The 18983-nt window shown below is 36.7% G+C and overlaps 1 protein-coding gene across 1 annotated transcript; it reads right to left on the reverse strand.

Annotated features, from left to right (window-relative positions):
* Positions 1 to 474: 474 nt before the first annotated feature.
* LOC105044999 (uncharacterized) lies at positions 475 to 18696 on the reverse strand. The gene is given in 17 exon segments (XM_073257618.1): positions 475 to 804; positions 807 to 838; positions 1014 to 1123; positions 1212 to 1385; positions 1472 to 1531; positions 1857 to 2082; positions 3391 to 3510; positions 3685 to 3842; positions 3988 to 4074; positions 4610 to 4798; positions 9725 to 9851; positions 11373 to 11591; positions 14836 to 14999; positions 15216 to 15383; positions 15511 to 15585; positions 16727 to 16921; positions 18357 to 18696. Coding segments are annotated over 17 exon segments (2421 nt in total). The 5' UTR covers positions 18543 to 18696; the 3' UTR covers positions 475 to 673.
* Positions 18697 to 18983: the final 287 nt, after the last annotated feature.

Below are 18983 nucleotides of genomic sequence, written 5' to 3' on the forward strand. Positions count from 1 at the left end.
TATATATATATATATATATATATATATATATTGTATATTTATATGTACGTGCGTATTTGAGACCTAACAGATAAAAACTTCAGTCACTTTTTGTCATCTTCTCGTGCAGCTCACCGAACCCAAGCGAATAAAAATTTCAATGGCAAACCTTGTTTATCCGTAGTTCATTTCTAGTTATTCAAGCATTCAACCGGTTCTTTTATTTCTAGGGATGTAGATCAATGGAGAGGTCAATAGGAGAAATCCGAGCAAATCCATAAAAGTCCAAGTTTCCGAGAACCTGGACCATGCAGCTGCAAACGACAGGGATATAAGTCGAGTGGGGGAGACGGCATTTGGAATCTCGTGGTCACGCACCCACTGGGAGATACCAGACGCCTAAAAGCACGTATCTCCAGCTCCAGCTGCATGGCGATCAGAGGCCATTCGCGGCAGAGAGAACGACATTGGATCAATGAACTGAATACGGAACTCTTTCAAAACTGCATTCTATTGCTTCACACCACAATTTTCAGTGTATTCCAAGTGCCTTTTCAGTTTCCAGGAGTGTAGTAGTGTTCCAGATAACAAGCAAATCGTTTAGTTAGAAAGAGATCTGCATTACAAACTTCCATCATATCTAATAACAAAAATCCAGCATTACAAGCCTCTACTCTTCAGGTATATGTTTCATTCAGCGGACTGGTGAAGAAAAAAATATAACAATGAAGTATACAAAAAATCCAGCTAGAAGGATCCCTCCATAGACAAAGGCCTGTGACGACTGTCTGGGATGGCTATACTCAATGCTGCAGCACATCATTTTTCCTTCTCAGTCAACAAAACACTCTCTACATACCTGTTGCAGAAACAGGAAAATAGATTAAAAATTCGAGTACCAATACCAAGATCAATGAGCTGAAGAACAAACCAAAAAAAATCATCCAGCTTGCTTCAGTAAAACAAATGATCTTAAAAAACAGAACTCAACAAATTTTCTACTGAAGAAAGGAATAAGGAAAATATCGACTCACCGCTGCGTAAATATTGTGCTTTGAAGTATGTCAGAACTGTTTTGGTATGCATCCTCTAGCTGATGGTCATATAGAAGCGAAGACAGATCCACAAGTTGTTCCTCCAGTTTCTGATATAATGCAGAGTAAAAATTGTTCAATGCAAACCACGAGTCTCTAGACTAAATCCAACATATAAAAGAGGCATCATATACTCACATCTAAGTACTGCTCCAACCGTTCGACAAGCTCATGTGGGAAAGGCTCTGGTAAGTTGGTTACTTTCTTATAGAACTTTTCGACCCACAGCTCGGTGCTTGACTTCTTCTTCTTGCCTTTCACAGGCTCACCAAGAGGCGTTTTAAGGTGTTCAGCAGCAAAGGACTGCACAACCTGCACAAATTGGGAGGGGGGAAAAAAATCTGTTTTAGGTGATAGAATGAGGATGATAAAGGATTCGATGCTATCACTTATCATACCTCTGATGTTTCCCGAATCTTGTGAAGAGCAGAATCAACCTGTGCATATATTGTGCTTCTCTGCATCAATAAAATGTGAATAAATAAATGCTATCCAAGATGGCTGGAAGGTACAATGATATCTTAACCAGCATTGAAACTTGAATAGACATATGGAAGCAGAACCGCTCACTTATGAGGGAACCTACAACTAATCAGGAAAAGTATAGTTGCTATTTTTCAAATGTGCTGACATTCAAAGGATGGGTGTCCCAATGATTTATCAGTAACTAATCTGGATGTAACATTAGATGGCAAAAACAGAAGCCTAGGAACTGTATAATTTTAAACTGTTTTGGTCATGCCTAATGTCAGTTAAAATAAATCGCACTGATACTAGCCTTACCAATGCAACATCCTGAAGCATTTGACTGACTTGAGATGAATTGGAGAATGGCCCAAATGGATGACAGCCTGCAGCCCAAAGCCAGCTCAGGACAGGCCTTTCATGTATATGTGATGCCCTTTCATAAGGTGCACTCAGACCTCCTACTGTGGAAGCCAATCCTGCCAATATGTGACGCTGTGCCAGGGATGGAAAGGCAAATTGTCTGGTGGTTTCTGAGACATAGCTGCTCAAAACAAAATACATAAAATGACACCAACAAACGAAAACATTTGCAGCATCTATCTGAATATGAAGCTGCAGAATAATTCATACTTTCACAAGAGGTATGCAAAGCAAGTTTCAGTGACAAAATCCTTTGCATTTAATGGATATGAAGGGAGGCCCTTGAGGCTCACAGCCAGGTCAGTGAAGGACCAACGATTTTAGAACAAAAGAAAAAAAACAAAAAGACTGCAACTATAACATTCAGAAGTTTTGCAGATTTGGACCACGACAGCCCACTGAAGGAACTGAACCAGAATAACTACTGCCCAAATTGTCAGGGACCAGATCAAAAAGTCAAAAATAAAGCCACAAACACAGATCTGTGCATGTTAAAATTTCATGCCATATTTCATGTCGGTAGTCCTGCAAAAAGATACATAAAACAATTAAAAGATCTGCACTGGTCCCATTTGAAATTTCTTTTTTCTATGCCCTGTTTTCAGTCATAACCTGGATGTAATCCCCCTTTTGATACATGATCTCTTTTAAGAAGTGGTTGAACCACAAGTTTTACAACAGACCTCAAGTGCCTAACATCTCTAAGAACATTGAGGTCCGAATATTAGTCATCAGACTTTTGAACTGCCACTTCTCGAGTATTTCTACTAAGAGATTCTAGCAATTTCAATCTAGTTATGCACAAATTCAGTCATGTTGCAGCAAATGATTTTTCTAGTAATATCTACAGCACCGTATTTTTTATAGAAAAAGTCAGATCATCTAAAGTATTATGATAGCATTTCTCAAAGCAGAATTTATTCCAAGGCAGCTTTGGTATTTTTATATTAAAGAAAGTTGGAGCTGTTACATTGATGAGCACCAAAATTTTAGGTGAGATACCAATGCATACATCTGCAAGTTGAAATATGCAATAGTTGAATGGACAAGGAAATATAAATTTTGTTTAAAGCTACTTGCCATTAGAATAATATTGTCAAAAAGAATTAAATACTAATGCCAACTTCAACATGAGAATGTCTCTCCATATGCTATAATTAGCTTAACAAGGAGGATAGAGAACTACATAATATAACCACATATAATTGGATTTCTGATTGCTTAACTATTTTGTATTAGTTTTCTGGATAGTTTTATCTGCTAGTTACAGTTAGAAAATCAACTTTTTTTGTTTGAGCAATACCCAGGATTTGAATCCTGGACCTCCTCCAAGGGAAGTCCTTAGGAGAGGTGCCAACCACCTCAGCTAAAAAAATCAACTGCTCCAATAAACGTAACTGCACAAAATCAAAAATCAATCTGAACTCACCTTAGAGGTATCTTTTCATTTTCATGCTGAAGGACAATGACAACATCCTTACTTGTCCAAACAAGACTTTCATCTTCCATAAGAAGGTCAGCATCCACACCAGCCAATGATAGTACAAAGCTGTCAATAAGTAAAACAATGACAATTAGAATCATTACTCATGAGCAAGATTATGACAATGGTAATTTAAGCTATGAGGCAAAGATAACATTTTTGGAAGATCCAGATCTTGAAATAACATCTAATTTCATAATAAGCACTAGCATTAAGAGAGACAGGATAAGATACGCTCACACAGGAATCACTCTGGTTCCATAGGTTTTGTGCAGATTTCCCTGTCTCTTCTTTTCGCTTCGTTTCTTATCTTTGGCTTGTTTAGGCATATAACTTTCCCATATTGGTTTGTGCTTGATAATGGAATCTTGTGAACTACCTGATTCGTCCATCCAATGCTGGGGATGACAAAACAAAAATTAAGAAGCCACTCAAGTGGGATATACAGTATTCTTGATAATCTGAAAGAAAGAAAGTGGAAATTTGCAGGTGTAGCTCAGGCCCACAAAGAAAACAATGTTAAATCATGGGATGGATACAAACCTGACGGAGGAAAAATTTACTTGAGAGAGAGGGATCTGAAACTTCTAGTATACCAGCAGCAAGCACATCAGCAGAACGCTCCATCTCCTGCAGTCATATAACATATCAACGTGATGTTATGTCAAGAGAGGATTTGAAAGCAAAATAAGCAGGCCTTTAGGTAAAATAGCACATCATGGACAAGTGAAAAAAAATATATAACATTATGATATTGAAAAACTCGAACCTATAAAACAAGTAGAAAAACAAAAGCTATGATCAAACTATATGCAAGTCTATAGAACATTGGCTCTATTAATAAGTCGTCTTTTGTCGCGATGAATGTCAGGTTTGTGTTTGTGCTTTGATCCTCCCAAATCTAATGCTTTTCTTCCAGCGAAGTCAAGAATCAGAGTTTCGTGTCCATGTCCATGTCCATGTCCACGCAGCAAGCTTTAATAACACTTCAAACTTGTGTAACATGAGAATTGTCTCATCATCTGTTTAAGTATGATTCAAAGTAATAATTTCAAGAACAAAAAAGCTGTCGGAAAAAAGAAAAAGAAACAAAATTTAAAATGCCTTAAATGGTGACTTAACATCTAAGATATCCAAAGAACAGAAGAAAGATGCACAAACCAACCTCTTTAAGAATGGAACCATCCAAATATGTTCTGGTATGGACATGAAACCGTCCATCCTTTGTGGTTTCCTGAAGAGAATGACCTCTCATTGCTTTCGAAACAGCAATAGCCAACTTTTCATGGCGATGCAATGCATGTGAACCTCCAATAAGTATTACTTCCTGTCCAGCATGGGTCATCTTTTTCACCTACATGGCATGTAGGTTAACCACAAATTAGAGAAGTCAAAGGATTTATTTTGGGGGAAGGGAAAGAGAAGTTATTAGTCGGCCGGGCAACTGTGTTGCATCATCATCTAAACACAAATAACCCCTGTAAGAATACTTGCATAATGTATAATCTTCAAATTTAAAGCAAAGCACCATGAGTTTAAAATTCCAACAGTGCAGTAGGATATAAATGCATCACAATTGTACAGATCAACAAGGTTTATAAACATCTAGGAAGAGAGAATCAAATGCAAGGGGGGCAACAATTTCTTGAAATCTATCCTGAAATAACAGTTTAAGTGTATCACACAGTTAGTGTCCTTCCTTTTTAAAATGCTAATCCAAGGTAACCATAACATTAAAATTAGAAAATTATAACTTTAATGATTTTTAGTGAATTGTAGATTTTGATGACTCAGTTCTTTGTGTCTCTTTGATAGAAGAAACATTTGGTCAATCAATTGCAAAAGCAAAGTACCTACTACCTGGCATAGTTAAAAGATGCACTATCTGATTTAAAGTTGATCGGCATTTCTTTGTTTTGATTTGAATCTGACAGTTGAATTGATTGAACAGCAGAGCCTCAATTAATATAAAATTCTGCTCTCCAGGAAGTAATTGAAGTAATGTTAGATTTTAGAGACCTAATCTGATCTGGTGGCTTTTATGCAGGTTCATATAGTTCTCAACTTTAAAGCCACAAATTAATATGAAGGTGACTGTTCTGGCATAATCAGATCAGGCAGGTCTTTATGCTGGTTTATATAATCAGTCTGCAGGCTGTTTTTAATTAATGTTGTAAAATCAATATTTTTAGGTAGTTGACAGGAAGAACATGCTTTGCCTTTCAGTCACTCAGTCATAAAATGGAAAACACAAGCTATACTCCAACACTCCGAGCTTCTTAGGTTTCTGTTTTTGGATCCACTTGCAGATATGAGACCTCCGAAGAAAGTGGTGACTTATGTCTGTGAAATCTAGAATTTTAGACATTGTAGGACATGCTCTTAGACATTTTAGGGCATGATCAACAGTGTGAAAATCATTTTTAAAGGACTATCATTAGTTATACATAGGAAATATTTTATAAGTGCACCCCCAATTCAACTCCCTTCCTCCCTCCCTCCCTTTCTACACACGAAGACACATGCATGCACGCATACACATCTGTGTACATATGTATATTTATGACAATCAATGGAATGGAACTACTAGCTACTTAACAAGAACTGACCAAATGCTTTGCCGATGACATAACTCTCTAAGAAGTTCCAATTAACCTTTTCTTAGCAAAATCCTTTCTAGAAGTGGATAGGAGGGCTACAGCAATTCATGGAAGTACCAATTACTTAACAAGGGCTCACCAAATTCGAAGCCATTAAACAACTCTCTAAGAAAATTCCATTAACTTGTATCCTTCATAAACTCTTACGGCTACAAACAATCTGAGGTGTTCATGAACAGCTTGGGTCAGCTAGGTAAGGCTGAACTAAACCAATGTTTGAAAAACTGATCGTACTATAGTATGTACCACCCTGTAGCATGTTGTGGACCATGCTCCATTACCCTATCCCTATATCAGCAAACCATGAATACATATAGAGATGTACTCCACTATGTACAATACTGATATATGGCCAATGTTCCCCCATACCATAGCATTTCATACTTTGGTTCCAAAAACAGTGACTAAAGCCTGGCTCGTGAATGAGCCAAACCTGAACATTAATGCTAGCAAAAATATAAAGGAGCTCAGCTCAACTTAGTAAGAAGTTAATTTTGATTCTTATATGAGCTGAGCTTGAACACATTACCCAGAGATTGGCTCAAGCTTGAGCCAAGCTTGATCAGCCCCTTTATATATCAAGCCAAGCATGAGCCAGCCTAACACTCGGCTAGACTCGCTCGGTTATACATTGAGCCAACCCTGAGAAGCCTAACACTCATCTCAGCTCAAGCTTATTTGAACCGCAAATCCTCTCCACCTAAAACATTTGCATGCAGCAATCTTTCCTTAGGACTATGTTTACTTTGGGAATAAGAAAAAGGGTATAGAAAAGTCATGCCTATAAGAATAGTTATGCCAATTTTTGTTTTGTTCTACTTTTGAATAGCAAAAGGAGCCTTCTTGGAACAACTTTTGAATGATGACCTTTTTAATCCACAAAAAGTAAAAAGTACACATATGAAGTACCTTTATGACAAGATATAGATTACAACTGCTCCTTGGAATAGTTATGCCTGTCATAAGAAAATTTGAGAGGCATAACTATTCCTTGGTTATGCTTCCTTCTCAAATGCTGTTTGGCAGGCATAAGATACATTTCAAGTCTTATGCCTACTTTAAGACTGAGCCAAAAGCAACCAAAATTTCTTTCAGATCTCTTTCTGCCCACAGTTTTATTGCCCCCTTCTCACCTTGCTTTGAGTTCTGAAACTCCTAGAGACATGCAGACTCCTTGTCTTACTTCTAAAACATGGTAGGTGCACTTAGTTTGCAGACAATAAAACAAATGCAGACAATAAAACAAACAGTTCAAGGGGGAAAAATCCAAACATAATAAATAAACCTAACCTAATCCATAGAAGAATATTTACAAAATATATGAATTCTAAGATGCAGCAAGGAGACGTAAAAAGTAATGTACAAGAAGATACTCTATATTAGCTCTTACCCAATGCTTTCTACGAGAAACAGATAGTATCCTGAAGAGTCTTATTTTCAATTTTAACATTTATCAGGATCTTCCTGAGCTCTGATACAAACTAGCAAAAGACACAGGTAACACTGGAAAGAAACTTGACATAACTAATTGTTTAATTTGAATCTCTCATTTGAGTCTATATACTCCGTTATCTTCATTAGATCCATGCCAATTAAAGAACTCTTATGCTCTATTGTTTGTCCATAAAGCCAAACTGTTTCGACTTTCAATATTTAACAAAGGAGAAGAAGATGGACATGAGCCTGGTGGATTGTGAAACAGGGGTCTACCAGATTGCATGTTAAAATGGCACATCTACTTTTCTGAGCTATTGGAGATTATAACATCCTTTTTCTTAAGATTTCGAAAAGCAGCCATGCCCTCTAAATGCTTTGCACCAAGTTAATGTGGAGTTACATACATCAAGTGCTATCTTTACATGTCACAAGCCACATTCACTGAGCTAATCAACTCTGGAGTATGGCACCAAGTACAGCAGGTATGGTGTTAAAATGTTTCTACTCTAACTTGACTTGGATAGTTTCCGAGACAATATATCTCTTGGTTGGATTTCTTCCGTAGGGATCAACAATGAAGCTTCAAGCAATGCTAATTTATGGCATCAGGTGTATCCCATGTCAAAGGATTTTGAAAGTCATAGAGATACTCTGTATGAGGACCCTAGCTTACAGTCCCATCATTACATAAGATGGCAAATTTCTCACTAAGGTCAGTTTCACTCCACATAAATGAATAACTAGTTGTTTATGTATATGCAAATAATATATATGATACATTAAAGGAGAAGCCAGAGCTCTCCTAGCATGCCACGTGTTGAGCTCTGGACTCTCCATGCTGGGCAGTATTTTTTTTTTCTTTTTTCTTCAAACCTTCCCGAGCCTCACTGATGCCCACCTCCTCCCGCCCTCCTCATCGCCACCTCCCACTGGTCTCCGTCGTCGCCTTCCTCTCCATTATCACCAACTTCGGCCCTCTCTTCCAATCTCCCTCAAGTGCTTTCCTTCCCACAGATCACCAAAAAGGAGAAAGAAATGAAAAGAAAAAGAGGGGAAAATGAAAAAAAATTGAACAATCTATGTGGGAAAAGGTCTTCCCTTTTAATTTTTCCACCTTTCCTTTGTTTTCATTGATTTTTCCTATGTTTTCGTCTGATGTTTCCTCTATTTTTCTGTTCTCTGGTGTCTCAATAGGGTGGGAGGCACCGGACTCTTCACCCCACTCTTCTCGATGCCACCTCCCATAGGTCTCTGTCATCGCCTTCCTCCCCATCGTCACCAGCATCGATCCTCCCTTCCGATCTCCCTCAGGTGCTTTCCTTCCCACAGATCTCCAAAAAAGAGAAAGAAATGAAAAGAAAAAGAAGGGAAAGGAAGAAAATTGAACAATATATGCGGAAAAGGTCTTTCCTTTTAGTTTGTCCACCTTTCCTTTGTTTTCGTTGATTTTTGCTATGTTTTCCTCTGATTTTTCCTCTGTTTTTTGGTTCTCAAGAATCTCAATTGGGTAGGAAGCTCCGGACTCTTCACCATGCTCTCCTCGATGCCACCTCCCACCAGTCTCTGCCATCGCCTTCCTCTCCAACGTCACGGGCGTTGGCCCTCCCTTCCAATCTCCCTCAAGTGCTTTCCTTCCCACAGATCTCCAAAAGAGAGAAAGAAAATGAAAAGAAAGAAAAGGGAAAAAGAAAAACAATTGAACAATCTATGCAGGAAAAGGTCTTCCCTTTAATTTTTCCATCTTTCCTTCGTTTTCGTTCATTTTTCCTACGTTTTCCTCGGATTTTTCCTCTTTTTTTTCAATTTTTAGGAGTCTCAATTAGATGGGAGGCTCCAGATTCTTCACCTCCGTCTCCTCGATGCCACCTCCCGCCGTCTACACCGTCACTTTCCTCCCCATCATCACCGACGTCGGCCCTTTTGATTTCCCACAGGTGACCAAGATAATTACATATTTATCATTTATTATTATTATATTTTATTAATTATTTTTTATCATCATTTAAATAGAGCCTGCTGCATTGCGCGGGTTACTTGCTAGTCTCATTTAAGAGAATACAGGAAGTCATTTTAAATAGTGCATATGGTAAGAGAAAAATATCTCTGAATTGCCATGACAAGTATGCAAATAAAATTAGACTCATAAATGATTCCACAAAAATCATGAAAGAAATTCAACAAACCTCTCTCTCAATTGCTTGAATATCTATGCTATAATTATGGCCAGCTTGAAGGATGTTGTATCTATTATGGTTTTGCAGGACAATTATTGGTATTAGCAACCTTGTTGTCAAATCAACAGTTTCAAACCTGTGATCAACATATAAGAACAGAAGGCATTCTAGAATTAGAGAGGGAAAATAACACTAAATTCATGGGCAATTTTAAAAACGGAGAAAAATGCATCCCTTTGAAAGCATATATCATGATGTTGGAAATTTAAGGGACAGTGGTACATTTGGGTCATTTTTGCACTTGCTATTGTATGGTATTGTACTTCAAGTTTGTCTCAACATGGTCAGTTTGATGTTCTATTACCCTTTATGTCCCATTTATAACATGTATCTCTGTGATTCTGTTGTTTTTATAAAAATAAAATTCTCTACCAGTTTATTCAAATTATTGCTCCACTTTTTTGTGCTTAATCTAGCACAGCAAGGGTAAGCCTTGGCACATGGGTAAGGTCACTCCATTATGACCTAGAGATCGCAGGCCTAAAACACATAAACAGCCTACCCACATGCAGCAATAAGGCTGTGTATATACACTCCCCAGATCCGCAATAGCAGAAGCCTCATGCATTGGACTGCCCTTCTTTTACTTAATCTAGCACAGCAGCTCTCTAATGTCCAATATCCATTACACATTCTGCCCAAATTCAGAAGTAAAATAGACATACAGAAAGTGCACATTGTGACACACTTCTAAGTATCTATGCCGTTCATACTTCATATACTCAGATAGAAATTACTATTATAAATGAAAAATCGGATGATAAGTTATCAAGCTACAAACCTCCATCATATATCATAGATACATAAGAACTGTTTTCCTTATTTTAAGAATTTATCTGATTACTCAACAAGATGAAATATTCATGTACCAAATTTATGAAAAAATTTATGATATACCACATATGTTACAAACATTTCTAGCAAAATAACACAAATTACAAGTTCTTTCTGATTTTCTCTTCACTTTCCACTTTACCCTGTGTTTTCCAAAGTTCATCCAACGACTGCTGATTTACAGATGAGTCTTGTTGGTACAGAATAATCTCCCTCTCTCTCTCTCTCTCTCTCTCTCTCTCTCTCTCTCTCCACACACACACACACAACATATATCCTCACATACACATGTAAGTTGTCTCGTCAAGAAATTAGACATCTATGGAGGACTTAAAGGAAACCAACATAACTCTTGCTTGAGAGTCTAATACTCTTGAAAGTAGATTAGCAGCATCAGCTAATATAGGTAGAAGAACAGATGACTCACGCAATGGAATTCATTTGATTAAAGGCATACAACTTGATGATAGTGACAATGATGAAGGAAGTAGGCTATTTTTTTCTCTTGTACCTTCAAGGCTTCAACCCCATTTTGAATAAGATTTACACAGGATAAATCCATTTCTATATCATATCTGAATGCAATTTCAGTAGTATTGGCTAACTATAACAAGACATAACTATAAGCTGAATGTCCAGTCTATTTCATTCATCAGAATTGTGATACTTATCCAAATTTGATACTCCTTAGGTGGCAAGTATAAATTATTTTCAAGATAATATCATTATTCAGGTATGCAGAAATAGTATGCATATGTCATACCTAATATCTGGGGCTATTACATGCTCAATGGTGATTGAGATCACAGCCCCAATCTGACCCATGAAAAGATCATGTGTTGAACCAACACTAGCAGAAATTGGTCCTCTTGGAAAGATTAAATTTGATAATCGGGGCAATGTTCTGAAGCTAACGCTTCCTTCTTCAGTTTCTATCTTTCCATATGTACAAGGACCTGCTGAGAGATCAATTACAACAAATCTGCAAATGGTAGACAAAATGTTAATCTTAGATGAAACAATAATCAACATAAATAAGAATATGTAATTCAAGAATTGATTGCAATCGCCCTGATAGAAAGATATTAAATCGAAGCAATGAACTTTGGCATAACAACTAGAAGAATATCAGTATGTCATAAAGATAGGAAATACAAACCAAAGATTGAGGTAGACAAGCTACACAAACTTTTACCAAAACATGGGAAGCCTGAAACCAAAATGCATACCAGGTTGAGTACCAGATATATCTAGGTTCATGAATACCTCAACAAATGAAGACTCGAATAATATAAATTTTATAAGCCATCAACAGCAGCTCATTGGCACCTAGTGCAAATGTTCATATACATATATATATATATATATATATATATATATATATATAAAGAGGTTTCAGGACACAAGAAAAAAGAAGAAAGGAAAAGAACTCCAAAATTTGATCTCCCTGGAACTTGATATAGAATGACACCTAAAACACTAAAAAACTCAAAATCATCCAATAATTCAGACTTCGTTAATGCATGTGTCTATGTTGTGGGTGTGAAAATAGTCTTCCCTATATACTAAATGGACCTGTACTTGATCACAACCAAGTTTGCCCCGTTCACAATGCATGCATTTAATATCCCTAGATTTCCTTTTTATTTCAATTTAGAAGATGAGTTATATATTCCTCTTCCTCTCTTACGCCATGTTTGGGAGTTTGGGGAAGAAAAGAAAAGAAAAGAAAGAAAGTATGTTTCTCCCCTCTTGTTTGAGAGTTTAAAGAAAAAAAAGAAAATAATTTCTTCCCTTCCTAGTTTGAAGCAAAGAAGAAAAGAAAAGAAAAAAAATGTTACAACCTTCTTTTACTATTATACCCTTGAAAGGAACCCAATAAATCCAAGAAAGGAACCAAGAAAAGATCTTATCTTTCAATTTTTTCATCTTTTCTTTTGTTTTTGTTGATTTTTTCCATCCACCTGAGTCTCAATCAGGTGGGAGGCTTAGGTGGTGGGCTTGAAATAAGCCCTAAGATTAAATATAATATTAATTTGTTCTTCATTATTAAAGAGGTAAGATGGAAATCATAAAAGATTCATTAACTCCAATTCCTTTCTCTTCAAATCCATTTGATTTGGAGGAAAAAAAATTACAGATTTGAGGAGATTTGTATTCCCTCTGTTTATCTCCTTTTCTTTCTTTTTCTTTTATAAAAAAAACTCCCAACCAAGAGAAAGTATTAACTTTCTCTCCCATTCTTTTCTCTTCTCTCCTATTCTTCTCTCCCAACCAAGGCGTTATGCTCAAACTACTATATTAAAGGTCAGATGTCACCAATTTCATCATTACATACTGCCAAATGCAACTTCATATGCCTCAATTATCTGTTCTATTAGTTTTCTTAACACTGCTTAAAGCATGCTTGTTTTCACTGTTACCATCCATATACATATATACATGCATACACATGCACACACACCTTAACCTATTATTGCTAAGCATGTACTGCCTCGAATAAGGAGTCAATAAAATTAGACATTTTGTTAGTGATTGGGATTTAAATCTCAGATCTTGTGTGACCTAATGATGCAACCAGAAAACCAGCAGGAGATCATGTCGCCGGTTTCCAAGGACAATCCACTAAGATTACGCCACCAAAGACACCACCATGAACATCATGATGCATCAATGCAATCCAACAAGGCCAAGAGGCAAAAAACTATCAAATTGTTCAAGGTCAAGCCTCCCAATTACAAGATTGTAAAATAGCTCTAGTACCATGATAACTTTTGTAAATGTTAAAAGAATTACAAAGTGTACCACAATTTAAAGTAAGTGGCAAAGTGATGATTCTCTCATATAAATGACAAGCAGTATACATAAAAATTGTCATTTTATAAACACCGTATGTTAGTATGCATTTCCATATTCAACAAGAACCATGGCTAGGACATGCAAAAGAAAACTTTAAAGCTTAAGGTCTCCATGCATAGTTGCTTAGCAGGTTACATAAAGATTACTCCTTAGTTCTGAACACTTGGAGAAGAATTTCTCTTTGTTCTACACAGTTACCCAAACCTTAATCTAAGGTGTACTAGTTCACATGGTAAATTTTGAACTCACGTTCTGGTCTCTAGCTGGCACATGTATCAGGTCATAAATCCTAGCAAGGATCTAGTTGCACTTGACTAGAAAGAGATCTCTTTTCTACAATGGTAAGGAAAAGTTTTATAATTTAGGCAACCATTTCTTAAGTGTTTCTTTAATTCTTACAGCTCTATCATGTAATGTAGGTCATTCCTGCATATGTCATCAGCTCATTGATCCTTAAAAATTTTCTAACTTCTTTGAAAAAACAGTGCCAACTGTAATTCAGTCCTTGCAATGTTAATTGCACTGGAACATGCAAATATAAAGGTTTTGAAGAAGAGGCTCCAGGTCCAAAGAAGTGATTTCAAGGCTACAAGGTTATGATCTGGGCCAGTTATAATCACAATAAAGTCACAAACAAAAAATAGAGACTGTTTCAAGCAACTTATAATGTAGTAACTAATCTACAATGTTCATATTTCATATCTTCCACATATAATGATCTCAACATTAATGTCGGTTGTATGCCCACATACAATTGATATTTGTTAAACATCTAGTGATCATCATAACAACTTAATCCCAAATACAACACCAGCCTAGAAATAATATATGTATTATATGTTGAAGTTATCTATTTACTTAGAGGAGCAACTCTTAGTAAGATTCCATATCACTAACATGGCAAGGCAGGTAAGCTCATTAATGCTACCCAGTTGAATTCAAACCCACAAATCATCTAGCAGGCATTTTAAAGTGACCAGGCATAATCAACTTCTGAATGACTATTTTTAAGCTTTTCTAGCTATTATTTTCATTTTTTTTCATTGCATTTATACTTATAGAATCAAGATTTTCCACTTAGTTAGAAAGGGGAAAAAAATAGAGAGCTTGCCTTTATGTTAATTAAGATTAAATTGTCCACCTACCCTCAAGAAGGAAAAAAACACAGATAGAGTTATAACATTAAAGTGAAGCGATTTCTCAAGACAAACACATTTTCAATGAGTAATAATACAAAAAGTATCTCAAACCAAAGCATTTTAAATCATCAGTCAAGAATGAGATTGCAATGAGCCCTTCTATTTGGTTGTACTTAGCATCAAAAATTAAAATTTTCAGCATTATGATAAATTTATCAATGTAGATACCTCCCAGAACTCAGCCAAACTTGAGATGCTCCTCCTCCATTGTAACGATAACGGTAAATATAGTCTCCCTCTTGCTTTTTCAGTTGTTCCTCCGTCAGTCCACCAATTCTACTGTACATTAAGCTGTCAAGATCAGTCTCCTTGTTCCTAGGGTCCATTCTGACCTGTAAGAGGTAACAGTATCAGAAGATTACCATGCAAATACAGCTATAAAAACAGCAGTGGAATATAACAGAATGAATGATCAAAATCATCATAAGAATGACCTTCAGCTTCACATTTATATTCAGTCATACATTTGTACCATCATTGATACAATGCAAAATTAACAGCATAGAAACTGTAGATATCAAAAACAAAAGCTGGAGTTGTGTTTGTACCTTATCAAAATTCACAATAAATATTGCAAAAGGTACAGGTCTGTCCATCTCAGTTGCAGAATAACCACCACTTTGTAAATCAAATATAAACGAGTATAACTGCTGGAATATTGGCTCCACTACAGTTGCTTCTACCTCAAAAAGAGGAAGCTGCCTTCCATATTCACTCTGAAAATATTAAGGCCATTATCCACACTACTTTGCAGATAGAAACCTTTCAAAATTTTAAAACTGATGTATTAATATCCCATGCATCAATATATAACAAGCATGACAATCACAAAAACTTAGTTACCTCTCTGGCGGTCCCTGCAGGAACCATTGCATCTTTTAGTGCCTTCTCAAGAGCAATTAATTCTGGTTGCCCAGCCTATACAGGTAATGGACAGTTTCCAAAAGAACAGGATCAAGAAATATCCACTTATACCAAAACTGATAAAAAGTTAAGAACTCAAAATCAAAGCACAAGTTTGATGCCTGTTGACTCCCTTACCTTAATCAAGTAGTAATCAAACATATTCAACTTCTAGGAAAGATATGGTGTAAAATGAAACACAATCATGTAAAAGCTTACACAAGTCATTATTTAGCCAATATCTTTCTGAAAACTAATGTGCTCATATGTGTAGCAGTGTAAGATGCAAGGAGCCCAAACAAGATTACAGGTCTTAGTAAAACAGTCCAGCAGAAAATTGCAAACATGTAATTATGTGCATGTGTTATATGTGAATCATAGTACCTGGACCAAAAACACATGCACAAGTGCAGGTAGATATACTACACAGATGTGCCATGCACATGAGCATAACTATATATACAAAGACACAAATTAAAAAAGAATAAAACAAGATTAATCAAAACCAAATTTGGTACAAGGCTCAACGTTAATTTCAAAGCTACTCCAGCAAGACAAACCTAGAATTGTAACTTTATATGTTATTATCAAGTCTTCGTACTATTCCTGCTCTGTTTTACCACAAGTGATTTGATTGATATATAAATGCTTATTTTCCTGTCAAACATTATTTGCACAGCAATTTGTAGTAGTAAACAACCATATGCATGAACTATTACATATTTATGTAAAGGCAATAGACAAGTTCCTCATTCTTCATCTTTATGCATGAGGGCATGCATTGTATTAGATAGTGAGCAACTGGGTGATCAGATTAGGGTCTTTTCCAAAACCACAATGGTTTAGGTGGAATCATGTTTAGAGGACACCCAGCATGAACTTGTATAACTTCCTGCATTGCATATTGCAACAATTTTGGAGGGTCTAAACATAAAACTAGCATATGAAGTTTCAAAATGTATGAAATATACAACAAAACAGCATGAGAAATGATTAGCATATTTTCAAGTGAGATAGACAAATAAACTGCAGAAAAATGTCCTTAGTTGTAATCACTAGATTAAACAATCATATTTATGCTAATCTAGTGCAGTCCACAATTAGAATATATTAAAGCTGGTATTCAAGTTTTCTTTTTTCTGAAATAAATGCATACAAGGATCGCATTATATATAATATGATGCTCGATATCAATTGGTTCGCCTGTCTCGAGGCATGAGGGCCGATGTGTTGGGAAACTGCTTTTCAAGAAATCCTCAAGCTTGTGTGCATCCAGCATGTATCTGTAGCCTCCATCACCATTGAAGCCAACAAGAATTATATTCACCTCAAGAGGAACCTGAAAAGGAACCTGCAAAACATCTTCAAACATTAAGAAGCATCTAACAAACTTCTCCTGAGGACATAAAGCTTTAGAAGCAATTTGACATAAATAAATACATTATTTACATTAATAGCACCTGCTTATATTACATATATGCAAAAAGGCAGCATAAATTGCCCCAAAAATTGGATCCTACCCTAGGTTTCAACAGAACAATGACAGAGTCACTCAGTCAAATATTTAATACTTTTCTTTTTCATTTTGTTGAAATACAAGATTTTCAAATATTAAAAAGAATTCAGTCTGATTTGGTTGTTGTAGCTCAAAATAAGAGATGAATACTTTAGAATAATCTTCTTTCTTTTTCCCTAAAAACATTAGAATAATATTTTTTCCCCCACATTTCTTGACACAAACATGTGCCTACGCTAGTAGTTTCTTGAATGGAAGCCGAATTGATCATAGGAAAAAGATTGATAGAACTCGGAATATTTTTCTGGGTTCCCAAGGAAGACATCATCTCATGTTGTGTCTTCAACTGTAGATTCTCATTACAAATTTTACATAAACCATCCACAGGCTTATTGAAAAGCAGGACTGATTATTTCATTTAATATTATGTTAGAGAAAGCCAAGACACCTAATTCATTGTAAATAATGGAAGAGTAATTATTATTGGTGGACTTACCTCTGACAGACAATTGGAAGGAAATGTAAATACACTCAAGAAGGATCAAGAAACTTTATGCCATTTCCAGAAACGGGATAACTATTGTTTCAAACTCCACGCAAATTATTCTTTTTGGCACATGACGGTTACATGTAATATCAAATTCATAATAATAGACACTGCAGTTTTGCTTTGTTTAGGACAACAGTTGAGAGGTATAATACAATAGGTCCAAATATTCCTTTTCAACTAAAATGCATCTTGGGCTTCTCTGTGGAGTGGCAGAAATTCCCCCAATTTCCCACCACTGCAGATATCAATCTAGAAGTGATCCAATTCATACTTGGGTGGTAACCTTTTCTTCGTTCTATTGATTGCACCGATTTTAAAAAAATAAATAAAAGCCATCTTTCTTTCTGCTTTTTCCCTTTTTAAATCAAATTCGTATAAAAGCCATCTTTAGTTAGACAACATCAACAGAAACTTCGATATGAAGACGCTTGGCAAGAGGCAAGTGAATGTTCCATTCTCTTAGCCCAAACAAGATTGAGATTTGATCCCAGTCGCAAAAATCTGACTAATTTAGCGATTCGCATATAATTTTCTGCTCGGCACAAATCAGAAATTTCCTTGAAATCAAAAGTCAAAACCACTTCGCATAAGTCCATTTCGATTTCAATCACTAAGGGAAATTCGACTTCAATGACTTATAGATTTCTCTTTCAGAGCTCCCAATCCGATCGAAACATCAACCTAGTAACCGGATCGGAAACGAGAGGAAAAGAGGCTTACCTCGGCGCGGGTATGGAGCATCCGGCGGACGTCGGCGCGGACGCTGTCCTCAATGTCGTGGAAGGCTCCATGGTGCCAGTGAGGATGGCCGGGATCGCGCCGGAAGGCTTGCGGCGCCGAATCCGCCCGGAAGAAGAGCAGATAAGAGGAGATCAAGAGGAGAGCCAAGCGCGGAAGGGAAGCCATGGCTCCCCCGCCCTCGCTTTCTTCGACTTGGATGGGATCGACGTGCGAGGCGGAAGCCCCAGGCTAGGGCTTAGGGTTTAGAGACGGGATTCCTTCATGGACGGAGCTCGGTCGCGACTCGCAAGGCCAGAGTGGGGAAAATCGGCTGCGGTGTCTGGCTCGGAGGCCTTGATAATCTCACGCCCTCCTTGCGGTCCCAATAAAGTCGGCAAGCTGTTTGCCGTTAGGAGGGAGAAATTATTTCAATATTCCCGGTTCGATATTAATCATTACAAGTTCCCATAAGATATTTGATTATCTAGAAAGTACAGAAGTTACGGGATTTCGCTTTGAGGCGGCACATGATTTACCGGCTTCATATGAAGAATGTTTCAAATTATTTTCAGGTCCTCAGTAGTTGGTTATTTAAAGGACATTCCAACATCATCGGAGGAACTCTGG

Source organism: Elaeis guineensis, chromosome 5 (assembly GCF_000442705.2).
Source record: "Elaeis guineensis isolate ETL-2024a chromosome 5, EG11, whole genome shotgun sequence".
Lineage (NCBI taxonomy): Eukaryota > Viridiplantae > Streptophyta > Magnoliopsida > Arecales > Arecaceae > Elaeis > Elaeis guineensis.